A 13,852-nucleotide genomic window follows, 5' to 3' on the forward strand; every position below is an offset into this window, starting at 1 on the left:
ATTTGTGAAGAAGAACTAAAAATAAATTTCTGTTTGTGCAGTCTTAATTAAAATCCATTCAATCCACGAACCCATCCAAAACGTAATGATATGAATTACCTAACCGTTTTATGAGCAAACGACAATAAAAAAAATGAAGCTACTTTAAAAACAGGGGTAGATCTTTGTCTTGTTACATCTAATTTGGCAAATGTAGAACTCAACTAACAATAACATCTATTTTTATTTTTTCATATATGTAGTATAAAGAAACTATAGTAATTGTCAAAAAATTCGAACTTGAGATTTTGACGAACTTCCATGTTTCAGACCTCCCCTCATTGTAGTTTTGTGTCAAATTGTTGGTAAAATCGGTTGATCAAAATGTGTTAAAACACAAATTCTTTTTTGAATTTTGGATACCTATCATCGCATGCCAGGAATTAATCGCCAAATAGCTCGCCAAGGATGTTACGACAAATTCGGTAAAAATGCTGAATTCAAGCCAAAGGTGTGTTTCGTAACTATTGTACACCAATGCCATACAACGCTTTCTCTGGAATGACAAGTTTATTTGAGAATATGCGAGAAAATTTTGGGGATACCTCCCAGCTAGTATTAATCATAATTCAATTTGTCTGGAAATTATGATGTGGTTTCAAAAATTACACCAAAACTTCTTATGACAAAAATGACAGACATGTTTAAAGAGTACATACATTAAATCCTATTTAGTGATACATCGATAGGGCCAAATAAATATCAAAAATATTTAATCATTAACAATCCTTTTAAATTAAAAATCCATTCTTTTATAAGGATTCATTTATTTATGATGAAGTTACAGAAAAAAAAACCCAGAAAGGTACAGTACCTTTGTAAGTGTCCATTTATGGTGTTTCCATAACAAGTATCCCAAAAGCAAGCCAACACAATAAGCTCCAATGTGGGGATAGGGTCTAAAGTAAACTAGATTTGCAGTTTTCTTTGTCAATCTAAGAAAATACATATGTTAGTGAATGTATTAACTAACTTTTGGTTCAGAGATTTGATATTGTAGGTACGTATTGGAAGACTTTGAAATACTTTTCATAGATCAGTTGTTCTAAATATGGTTAAATGCGGATTTGAAGTATTCAGAATGTCTTGCAAATGTCTGTGAGTCTTTATAAAAAATAATATTATACAGTTAGAATAATACTACTTATGACAACGCTTAAGGTTTAAATCTACTTATACAAGAAATACTACTTTTCTGTGCTGATACTTCTTTATCAATGAGAAAACAAAAGAAACTTATGTAAAACGTAGCTTCTATGAATACATGTTTATAGATATCTATACACATGTAATGTAATTCAGACATGTATATTCATTTAAATCTTACACTTCATAATTTTTTAATTATTTATCCACAGTTGGGTATATATTTATCTTATAAATTTAAACGAGCAGTTCTTGTATATATGTAAATTTATTCATTTCGTGCATTTTTTAGAAACAGTTCCAACGATTTGGATCAAATTTTACATTTAGATAAAGTTTTGCTTTTGTACGTTTATCTATATAGGCATCTTTCTTGAATAAACATGATTTTACACACAAAAAAATTATGACTAACTATTAGTAAAAGTATATTGTAGCAGTTGCATTACTCTTATCTTCTCTTTTGGATACTAGATGGCGATGCCGGATTAGGCCATCCCATAGTGCATTGCGATTGTAATTAGAATGAGATGTGATGCTGAACTGCGAAGCCGCGCGCGTGAATGTCTTGTCTTTGTGTTTGTGCTTGTTTAGTGTGTGAATGTGATTATTAAAAGAAATGTTCCTAAAAACATTCGTCCTGTTGCTTCCTGCATGGATTTTAATAATCTACATTTACCACATTGACCACTATTGACATACACCACTATTTTTACCACATTGACGCCCAACGAAAAAGAATTTCTGATGAAACGAAAGTGATGTCGTCCCGACGATCACAAGAAAATTTTCTCGCCACCACATTGGCGCCCAACGGAAAAGAATTTGTGAGGAAACGAAAGTGACGTCGTCCCGACGATCACAAGAAAATTTTCTCGCCACCATATTGGCGCCCAACGGAAAAGAATTTGTGAGGAAACGAAAGTGACGTCGTCCCGACGATCACAAGAAAATTTTCTCGCCACCACATTGGCGCCCAACGGAAAAGAATTTGTGAGGAAACGAAAGTGATGTCGTCCCGACGATCAAAAGAAAATTTTCTCGCCACGACATTGGCGCCCAACGGAAAAGAATTTGTGAGGAAACGAAAGTGACGTCGTCCCGACGATCACAAGAAAATTTTCTCGCCACCACATTGGCGCCCAACGGAAAAGAATTTGTGAGGAAACGAAAGTGATGTCGTCCCGACGATCACAAGAAAATTTTCTCGCCACCACATTGGCGCCCAACGGAAAAGAATTTGTGAGGAAACGAAAGTGACGTCGTCCCGACGATCACAAGAAAATTTTCCTGCCACCACAATATTCAATTTCCATTTCGAACTTTGGGCAGTGTAGTATAGTGGTCAGAACAATACGATTGACGCGTGTGTTGTCGGTCCTCTGTTCGAGTCCCGCCTTTTGCTTTATGTTTATTCTTGTGTATTTATATTTCATATTCTATAGGTAAAAAAATATTAAAAAGAAATTTTTTTTCTATAGAATGTACTACAGAAAAAAACCCCCGATATGTAATCGGTTATTTTATATAGGTGTCTATCCCGAAAAAACGCGATTTTACACAAAAAAAATTTATAACTAACTATTAGAGCCTTTTTCTATCTGCTCTCATGCTGACAATGTCATATAACGCCATTTCGGATCCGATTTCACCATGGTAAAATTGAGTGCAAGTTCAAAAACATAAGTAATGATAGAGAAACTATAAAATCAATACTCTAATATAGCAGATTTTTTTTTTCAATTAACATGTTAAAAAAAGTACATTCACGATTTTTTTTATTTAAATGACCAGTTCATATGTAGGTAAGATTGAAAAATATTCATACGTAATCAGTATGTGATTCGAATCTAAATATTTTCCCTGACAAAAATACGATTGCATGGCTACGATACGAATACGATAGCTTGGTTTTCCAGATTCTAATAACATTTAAGAATGAATATGAAAAGAAGAAAAATAATTGAGAAAAATGTATTCCGATGAATTCTTAATTTAAATTAAGTAAGTATCAGTAATTGCTTGTTTAAAATATCTTTATTAAAAACTTATCTAACTAAGTAATTTTATTAACTGTTAAATGATTCAAAAAGAATTTTTTTTAAAAAATACAAATTTTGATGAACTACTTTCCTTTGCATTGTAATATCACATAAAGTTACAGCAATCTCATGGTTATAATGCTTCTATAAAGTCATACAGTTATTTTCTTTAATATAAAGCTATATCTTGATTTTCTATTAAATCTAAAGCAGTGTCTATTCTTTAGAATGCTCTTTAGATGGAAATGATTACGATTCCTTTAACTCTTTCTAGGGCCGTGGGAAGTATGCTTCCCACCAAATTTATCAATCTTTATATGAAATTATGTAGGTTGGCATAAGTTCTGACAAATTTTTTTAGAAAGACAAAAACTTAGATGCTTTAGCTCTTTATCTCGCACAAAATGATGTGTCTTAATTTGTTACTTAATTATTAATTAACCGAATTAATTAGTTAATCAAATTTAATTTATCTAATAAGCTAAATGAATCCCTTTCCTTATTCTAATTTCAAGCCTAAAAATATTTTAACATAATATGACTAGAAAAAAATGGCCCTTTAAAGGGTTAAAAGATTTTCTTATATATTCTAATATACACTTATATATTCTAATAATTTTCTAAAGTCTATTAAATTTCCCGCATAATGTTCATTAAATTTCTGTACATTTCAATGATGCTGTAACAAATCTATTTAAAAATTAACAAAAGGAACATTTCAAGAAAAATAGAATGTTAAATATCAAAACATTTCAGTTAATAAAACAACTAATACAGAGGCTTTCCAATTGATTAAACAATTAATATAGATATATTTGAAAAAAAATTAAAATATAAACTATAAAAACATTTCAATTAATAAAACAAGTAATATAGAAACATTTCAATTAATAAAACAAGTAATATAGAAACATTTCAATTTATAAAACAAATAATAAAGAAACATTTTTAAAAATTTAAATTCGATACAAAATCTTCACTTTTTTTAAAGATAAAATGCATTAAAAAAGTAATAATTTCTAAATAACTTTAGTTATGTAATTCATGTATACTTACTCTATATCTGGCGAGAAAAATATCACAGTTGGGGGTAAGTTATAGATGACAGTCAACAAACCGGTGACCAAACCACATATAGCAGTCACTAAGAATAGCAAGACAAACCCAGCAACTTGCCATCTATCAATACAGTAAGTAACATGTTTTAATTAATGTATACAGATAAAATAAAGAAATAAAATTAATATATTTGTTGCATTTTAAAACCAATTGTCATTTAAATGTCAGGAAAGTATGACTGCAAGTATTGTACTCCATGAAATAGGAGAGAAAAGGTTGAACAGCACAACGTAGCAGCTATAAAAATCCATTGTTCTCAAAGGAATAGCGATAGAAATATACTATGTTAAATCTGTAACTACTTCCCAGCACAGTTTGGTTCCCAGTAAAGAAAAGAGCATTACCGATATTTTAATGGATGCTAGGTCAATGATCCTCGACTTTGGTGACAAAAAAGACTTTTAGAAAATGAAAAAGTTCTGACATCCCTAATAAGAACCAAGAGTTGAAGCTTCTTCTAGAAAATTCCACATCCTCTTTGAATTCTTTATAATAGGAGTTGGTCATACTGGCATTATTTCTCTCTTTGCAGATCGCGAATTGAGCGCTCTAGCTATACTCTGGGGTGCTGTTGTTTCTTAACATTTGCTGTTTGCTTGTATGTGTTGATGATTTTTGAGGATTGTGTACACTTCGACTCCGTTTTGCTGTACATGTTCCGTGCTTCCTTGCGGAATAAAGTTCTGTCATTCCAAAGCGATCTTATTGGACTTCTCTCCGTACTTCAATCACCTCAAAAAGATATCAAATATGGGGAACTTTATTTGCACAAAATATCCAACAACAAAATTTTTACGATATCTTTACGATTTTGACCGACATTTAAAGTATCAGATAACATCGTAGAGATGTAGTATAATATCCTGTGCTAATAGAAACAAGAATATATGTATGATAGTTGTATAGTAGGTAGTTATACAGTATAGACAAGTATGATAGTTGTTCTCGATTCCCTGGTGGGTATAGAAATGGTGTGGATTCAGCAACCTCTATCGAATGATAAGATGTGCCTCATACGACATTTATTGTATGAGTAAAACTTAGCAATTTAAAAAATAATCATAAAAATATATCTATTTTTTATTTTTCTGCTTAAACTTTTCTTTCCCTTATTCCAATTTATTTTAAGAGGAAATTTTTAAAAAAATTTAAGAGAAATTCTATTTTTTAATTTTTTAACTTTATCATAAATTATAAAGCAGTGAAAAATAAACATGTATACGAGGGGGTATAAATAAAAAATGCACATAATTTTGTATACAATTATAAAAATATATAATTCATAACAATGTGAAATGGAAATTAAAATAATAACAGTTTATGACTTTTTAGCATAATTGTCATTCATATTGAAGCATTTGTCTCTGCGATGGGTCAATTTAAACACTTGGCTGGTTTGGCGACGTGACGATATATCTGGCGACTTTGAATCACGAAATTCTTTTCCAGAAAATTCGACATCGTATAAAAGATTTGCTGCAATCGCTATTCAATCTTTAGTCTTAAAATCTCATCAACTTCTAAATAAATTCCAAACTCGCCTTGCTCCAAGTTGTTAGAGTTTTGATTCCCTCCGGTGGAGAAAAGGGGAAATTCTGTTCCCCTAACCAGATGTATTCGAGACGCCGAAGCGGCCACATGTACATACTCTCTCTCCCGTCTTTTGTGTTGTGATGTGTTTGTGTGGTAGCTTAGAAATGTCCGTGTCCATATATGTGTGAAAATAAAACCTATGAAAGTTTCAACTTTTGCTTCGTCATTAATGGAATTGTCATGCACTGATTGAACAACTTGGTGACCCGGACGTGATATGTTGAAATTTGGAAATTGGAATTTTTTTGGAAAGCACTGACTGAACACAAGTCTTTGCCGATGTAGATAACGGCACATTGTGTCTTTGAAACTGTTAATCATTTGTCTACATCTGCGCTTCGATCAGTCATTTGCTGTTGTGCTTTCATTAAATAAATGTGAACTCATCGGATAGGGGCGAAAGTGTCAAGAATCTAAATCAATTTGTTACGACTGACTAAGACAAAATATAAGTATTTTGAATTTTTCCTGTGTTGTGTGAGTTGTAAACAATAGTAACCCATTGAAGAATGGATAGTTTTTGCTATTATCAATTGTAAAGAATTACAAATTGATTATAGCAAAAACACTGTATTTTTAGTCATGTGAAGAATCTACCTTTTAGCAGAAATGGGTTTATGTGAGAGAAATAAAAAGATATGAAATGAAAGACTGAATTACTTTTCATGGATTAGAAATAATTAAATACACACATTCAGATGGAATGTTTTCATTACATACCTATAAAGCACACACAAAGCCAACAATGCCAAACAGTAAAAGTGCACATCTGAAGCAACATACCAGGTATGAAGGAGACACTATAAAAAAGAAGAAGAAAATAGCAAATATATCATATAGCCGAATAATTCAGTAAATTTGGAGGTCTACAGCTTTCGACATTTCCCACTACATGAAAAAGAATAAAATATACAAAGTTATTTAAAAATAAGGAGCAGATTTAAAATATTTATTTCTGTTGAATGGCAATAAGTAGGAAAACAAATGATACATCACTGGATAGAAGAAAGTTCAAAACCTTAGTTTATGTATTCAGATAATCCCATTAAAAGTAGCGCTATTATTTGTTTATGAAAAAATGACACACTTCAAGAACTTTCGTTTTGTATAATGCAGTATGCAAAGAGTGGATATATTGTTGCAGTTGAATGTGTATTTCGTTGTCAGTTCAACAAAGACCTCTTTCGTCATCTGCATATTTACAGTTGGTACCAGAAATTTGTAGAAGATGAATGCATATACAAAGACAAAACCCAGGTCATATTGCGTATAATCTGATAGGTCAGATATGCATATAATCTCAAATGTAAAGCTGTTCTAAATAACATAAAAACTAAAGCTGATTAAGTTATGAAGCTGTGAGTGCCATTATTTTAGACTAGTCATTGATCGACATGAGGATGTGACGTTCATTGACCGACAAATTTTTCACCAATGTAGTCATTGAAATTATGTAAAATAATATAAAATGGTGATATTGAATTTTTCATAACTCAGACAGCAATATAGGAAAAATATTTCATTTACAATGGGATTGTTTCAAAAATATTTTAATAAATATGACAAATCAGACCGAGTGACAATATAAAAATTTAGAATTCCTGAATATTTCAGAAGTTAAACAACATAAGATATCGTTTTTTGAAACATTTAGAGCATTTTTCCAGCTGTAAGTATATGTATATATCTAAATGTTTAGACATTGGTCATTCCTCACGATTAGAGTGGATTCATCATGGTTAGAGTGGATTTTTGTAGCAAATAATGGGCAATAACGCTTTATAATGAATATTGAGACTCATCTATACTTATAATAAAGCTCAATGTGTGTGTGTGTGTGTGTGTTGGCGCTCTACAGGCCAGGTCATTTGACATACAGCTATCAAATTTGGTACATGTATACCTTAGAGGTCGGGAAATTCTACGAGGGGTAACCGAAAATTAGAGAAATACATATCACGTTATGACTGAAGGCCTTTATAATATTATGAGTGAATTATATGACTATCAAAATTTGAAGCTTTAAAATATTTTGCTGAAGAATCTATTAAAATTGGAATTGCGTAAAATATTTAATGGTACGACCGGAGTTTTACCCCCTGCTTGCCGCAATTTTTAAAAATCGCCAACAACGGCCTTGCGAAATGTTCAAAAGCAAAGGAGCAGATGTTCAATTATAGTGCATAATAAAGATTGCCAGCTTTGGCACGTTATCGCAACTTGGCGAAGAAGGGGGTTAAACTCCGGTTCAACCTATTTAATTATTAAAATTTAAACGAACATTAAGATTGGCGAACCGGCTGGTCGCCAAAGGCGGCTAGTTATTAATAAAGCTAGATTGATTGAACGAATGACAACATTTCATTGTAACCTATTTCGGTAAGTTGAAACTTTATCCTCAACTATTTGAATTGTAAATGACAAGTTCCGAAGACATGCTATAATTTAAGTCAATTTCTTGTAAAAAAAAACCCTACTATTTGTTTCAGTATAAATACAAGAGTCATAACTAGCAAAAGGTCAGTATGGCCACCAGCATAAGCGCCAGCAACAAAACAAATATTGTTACGAAGCTGTAATGTTCCGACGCAATCAGTTTCCTAGTGAAGAAAACAGTTTTAAAAATAATTTAATGGATGCTAAATGGATACCAGATTAATGACAACCAGTTGATGACTTTGCCGAAAAATATGAGTTTTAGAATATACAAGAATTATGGCGGTATCTCTATTGTAAACCATGTTTCGAAGTTCTAGATTTTCCACTGTCCGGTCGGAAAGCCTATAAAAAGCGGGAGGCTAAACAGAGTCAAGTGAATTGTCTCTGGAATATTTGCAGAGCCAGCTTTCTAGATGCAATCTGAGCGCTCTTAGTGTACATGTATTTAGTTAATTTACTACTAATCGTTGTATATTTCTGCTGTGTTTTGCTATCTGTTTTCCGTGTATTCTTGTAAAAAAAAAAGTGTCGTTATCTGCCATCGAACTTACAGGAGTTCTAATTATATACCACCAGATGGATTTCCGTAACAATATGTACGGATCACAATAATAAAGATCTAAATAAAATGTTTTAAAAATACGACAGTACACATCAGTTTTAAATATTCGTTTAAATGTTTTATGTAAAAATTAAACTATCAACAATAATGTAATGTATTATTATAACGATACAAGTGCAACGCAGTTTCAAAACTTTTGCATTAAATTTTTAATGAACTGAAATCCCTTACCATTGTATTGAAATCGACCCAGGTGTTAATAGGGAGAAACACTTGCCACCACCTCTGCTCACAATTATGAACCTTCTTCCCAGCCATGTCGGCCCACAAGGGTCCTGAACCGATGAGTGGCAAGACGAGCGTAAATCCTACAGTGGCTGCAAGAGGAGGAATCAATCTGAAAGATAGAAAGCAGATTTATATTAACTGAAAGCTGAATTCAAATTAAGAATCATTAAATGCTTCTATTTAGTGAGCAATAGACTATGAAAATCTTTAAAAAAATTATTTTAATTCATTTTTTGATTCAAAATTTTGAGACTGATCAAGGAATTGAGTGCTGGCTATTATCTGTAAAAAGCAATTTTGATATTTACTGTTTGGTTTGATTTAATACTATTTGAATAGACAATAGAGTATTTTAAGTATTGCTATCATTATCTAGACTTCTCATTAGTAATTATACTTTAAATGTACCTCAAATTGCATTAAACAAATATCATTAATAAGCGGAGACATTTCTACTATAAAAGTGCTTGTAATTTTAATTATCTAAAAGAATCTTCTCGGTTTAGTGCTATTGAACAAATCAAATAAATCATCACCATTATAATGTATGCCATATTCTCGAAATAATTCAAATTAATCCATTGATGATTTGTTTCTTGCTCAAATTGCTGCTCATAATTTAAAGACCTACCTATTCCAGTAACTACTTCATCACTAATCTTGTAATCTTGTATGATACATTTTTTTATTATTATTAATACTTCATTTTCTTCGCTGCGATTAATGCTAGACTGCTCAGCAATCGCAATGATTGGCTAAATAGGAGGTGTTGGTGGAATTGAAAACTAGTGGGAATTGTCCCAGCAAAACTTTCTTGCATACTCTCTAATAAGTTTGTCATGACAGAGAGTGCCTTACATGGCATTGGCATTCAACAGTTACGGAATATTGACTTTTGGCGTGAATTTAGCATTTTTACTGAATTCATCCTTGGCGAGTTATTTGGCGATAAATTTCTGGCATGCGTTAATAATATCCAAAAATCAAATTTGTGTTTTAGACAGGTTTTTCTCAATCGATTGAAACAAACATTTGACACAACGCTGCACTTGAAGTCACAAAATCTCTTACCAAATTTGATATATTTAAGTCATTGCGTTTTTGAATTATCGCGTTTACATGCTTCTGAAAGTATAGACTAACAGACAGACAACCTGTAGTTGGAATTAACTCAGAATATGATAGGTGTCTACACTATAGATGTTACATCTGTGTACCAAATTTTATCTCTTCGGTTTGTAATCATCATATCAACTTGTATTCGAACAGCCAACAAGATGGACTTCCTCTGAACAGATTTCAATAAAAAAATAATAGAAATCTGCAAATTTGATGGAAAGATCGTATACCAAATTTCAACCATCAAGCTCAAAGTATTCTTGAACTATCATTATCACAGACAGGCGAACATTTTCCAAATATGTGTTTTTCGAATTCAGGGAGATCTAAAACGTGGAGATTCATCAAAATCCCGAGTTCGAAATTTTTGTCGATTACTATACTTTCTTTATACTACGTATAAGGGAAAGTAAAAACAAATGTTATGTATATTACGTATACGTCACGGATGTTGAAAAGAGAGAATCCTTTTCACACTTCTTAATTATGTTGTTTAATAGAATTTCTTGAAGAAATGAACCCGTTCATTGAACTGGAACGCAAAAAGCTAAGCCTAGCAGTGAAGTCCGGCATGTAGAGTGCAAAAAAAAAAAAAAAAAAAAAAAAAAAAAAACTCCTTTCACACTCCAAGCATATTTGTCTTCCAGTTAGCGATGAAGAGGATTTCACTGATCATTCACTGGAAACAATTATTTAAAGAAAGTAGCAGCAGATAACGTATCCATCTGTGTTTAATCTTCTTTAGTTCTTTGACAGCTAAGCCGAGCAGATGATCTTCCAAATTAAATACTTTCTAGTTACTCTAATTGGTCTTGTTAATCTGTATCTCCTGTCTTGGACGGAAGGACAATGAAGGTCTTTCTTCTGATCTTAGAACAATGAACTCTCTAAACAGTACGCATTCTCATATTTGCTGACTCAAACACATTATTTTTAATACGTATTTATCGTACAGTTCTAACCTCATTGTCATTTAATGCAGAATGTGATATGGTCAATATTCCATAAATATAAAAGAATGAGAATACTTGGCGAGAAAATCTCGCCGCCAAGATCAATGAAGATCTTTCTTCTGATCTTAGAACAATGAACTCTCTAAACAGTGCGCATTCTCATATTTGCTGACTCAAACACATTATTTTTAATACGTATTTATCGTACAGTTCTAACTTCATTGACATTTAATGCAGAATGTGATATGGTCAATATTCCATAAATATAAAAGAATGAGAATACTTGGCGAGAAAATCTCGCCGCCAAGATCAATGAAGATCTTTCTTCTGATCTTAGAACAATGAACTCTCTAAACAGTACGCATTCTCATATTTGCTGACTCAAACACAGTATTTTTAATACGTATTTATCGTACAGTTCTAACTTCATTGACATTTAGTACAGAATGTAATATAGTCAATATTCCATAAACATAAAAAAATGAGAATGCTTGGCGAGAAAATCTCGCCGCCAAGATCGTTAAAGAGCAGATTCCATTCAAAATTTGTCGTGTATATGAATCTAGTACACACTGAATTTATTGTTGAACGTTAAATACCTATCTGCTTGTGGGGCGGGATGATTGGCCAGGGAAATGCAAGAGTCGGTGGTCGGGCCCCAAATAATTATTATATTGTTTCAAACGAAACATAAACATATATATATAATAGCATAGCACTCCGAAACATAATAATCTGTACCATGACTTCTTAAATTCCAAAAAGCTTCCTTGGTACCAATTAAATCATAAATTTTTTGTCTTGATCCTCAAAACAAGGAAATGTATAGAAGAATTACTTAATATTGAATAAAAAATTAAATATAACATAATAATTTTTAAATTTTTGAATTTGATTTTCCCCTTAACAAACTCTCATCAAGAACTCTGCTTCCCATCCTAGTATATGAAATAGCCTAAAAGACATCTGACATGTTCTCTTAACATGAAAGTGCTGAATAGACCACTCTTTTCTCAAAAGAATGTCTGTCCATCCAAGCACACGGGGAAATAATAGGTTACTTACAATTCTTTAAGGGGACCGTGGGCTCTATTAGGTTTTATTGCGAATTATTCACTTAGAATTATGAAATTTTTTATGAACATATATGAAACTAAAAATGCGTCAAATTTCTTTTAAAAAGCTTTTTAAAAAGAAATATTATTTTTAAAAATTAAAAGATATATAATTTCTTAAAATTTCAAAATAGTTCAAGTGAATCAATTTTTAATTTTTTTCTATTATTTTTTCCTTATTATCCAATATGAATTCATTTGGAATAAAACTGCGCATGATTTTGTAATTTCAGTTAAGTTTAGAAATATTTTGATGTACACTTGCTCAATTTTTATAAGAGTTGTATGTGTTTTTAAAATTAAATTTAACTTTTAACTACTAAAAAAAACTCGAAATATAAAATGCATTCCCTGTTTTCTTTTGATGTTTAACTGAAATCTTTAGTATAAATTCTATTCTATTTCTTCTAAAGTTAAGACACCTGGAACATTTCAAAGATATTTAAATTTAATTATAATATCATTTTGAGGAAAGTAATTAAAAGTGGCTTTTTTTCTCTCTAGGGTTTTAAAATATTCATTTTATTAAACAATACATATAACAATATTTTAGTTGAATTTAAAGATATATTTTGGTGAGGAAACAATAAAAATAAAATTTCTTGTTTCTGTCCATTTTTGCATTTTTATGTCCCCTTAAAAGAAATATATGAATAAAATTCAAGTGAAAGTATATGAAGAATCATATGTCTAAAGAATCTTTATGGTTTTTTCTTTTTGAATTCTATTTTGAATTGTATAGAACTGCATTCTATAGAACAATTGTTTTTAAGCTATCAGATGTAACCCAGATCTATTAGTGTCAGTCTGGGGACTATTGGTTCATGATATATCCGAAGGATCGGTCAAATGTATTAGACTTGGTATGCTTTAAATCTGAAGTAGAAGAAGCATCTTCCCTTCGTATAGTATTTAATAAAACTTTAGAAATGGATTCACAGCATACTTAGTGAACATAGTTAAGCTTTTTTTGAATTTGTAATTGCTTTTCTGAGTTATTTGTTCAAAATTTTGAGGTTTATTGTTGTTGTTTCTAATGGCACTTGCCATAGACAAGCTCGCTGACAAAGTCAGCGATTTTAAGTCGAGCGTGAGTCTCTTGTTTTTTAATAGCGCCAACTAGGGCCAAGAGTACGTCTTAGCTACTCACTCACGCATCACATTCGCTTGCATTGCCCCTTTTTACAGGGGGACACATTCAACATCTCACAGATAGAACAGATAAAGAACAACCATGCTCGAACCGGGACTCGAACCCAGGAAGCCCAGATCACACGCTACCCCTATGTCAGGACGCCGGCTTGAGGTTTATAAAGAATGAAGATTCAAAACAACTAACACGTTTTAATAGTACATAACACATTATAAAAATAATATAAACAAACATTATTAGAATTTTACTAATTGTTTATTATTTTTGGATCTTTAACACGAAAT

The 13,852-nt window shown here is 31.5% G+C and overlaps 1 protein-coding gene across 1 annotated transcript in view; it reads right to left on the reverse strand.

The window, feature by feature from the left end:
- Nucleotides 1–13,852, reverse strand: part of LOC129972800 (nose resistant to fluoxetine protein 6-like) — a 75,801-nt gene that overhangs the window by 9,968 nt on the left and 51,981 nt on the right. Inside the window, exons 9-12 of the mRNA XM_056087072.1 lie at nucleotides 9,172–9,337; nucleotides 6,660–6,739; nucleotides 4,284–4,406; nucleotides 854–974 (exon numbers count right to left, since the gene is read on the reverse strand). Of these exons, the coding sequence (XP_055943047.1) occupies nucleotides 854–974; nucleotides 4,284–4,406; nucleotides 6,660–6,739; nucleotides 9,172–9,337 (490 nt within the window). The remainder of the gene's footprint in view (nucleotides 1–853; nucleotides 975–4,283; nucleotides 4,407–6,659; nucleotides 6,740–9,171; nucleotides 9,338–13,852) is intronic.

The sequence above is a fragment of the Argiope bruennichi genome, chromosome 6 (genome assembly GCF_947563725.1).
Source record: "Argiope bruennichi chromosome 6, qqArgBrue1.1, whole genome shotgun sequence".
Taxonomy (NCBI): Eukaryota; Metazoa; Arthropoda; class Arachnida; order Araneae; family Araneidae; genus Argiope; species Argiope bruennichi.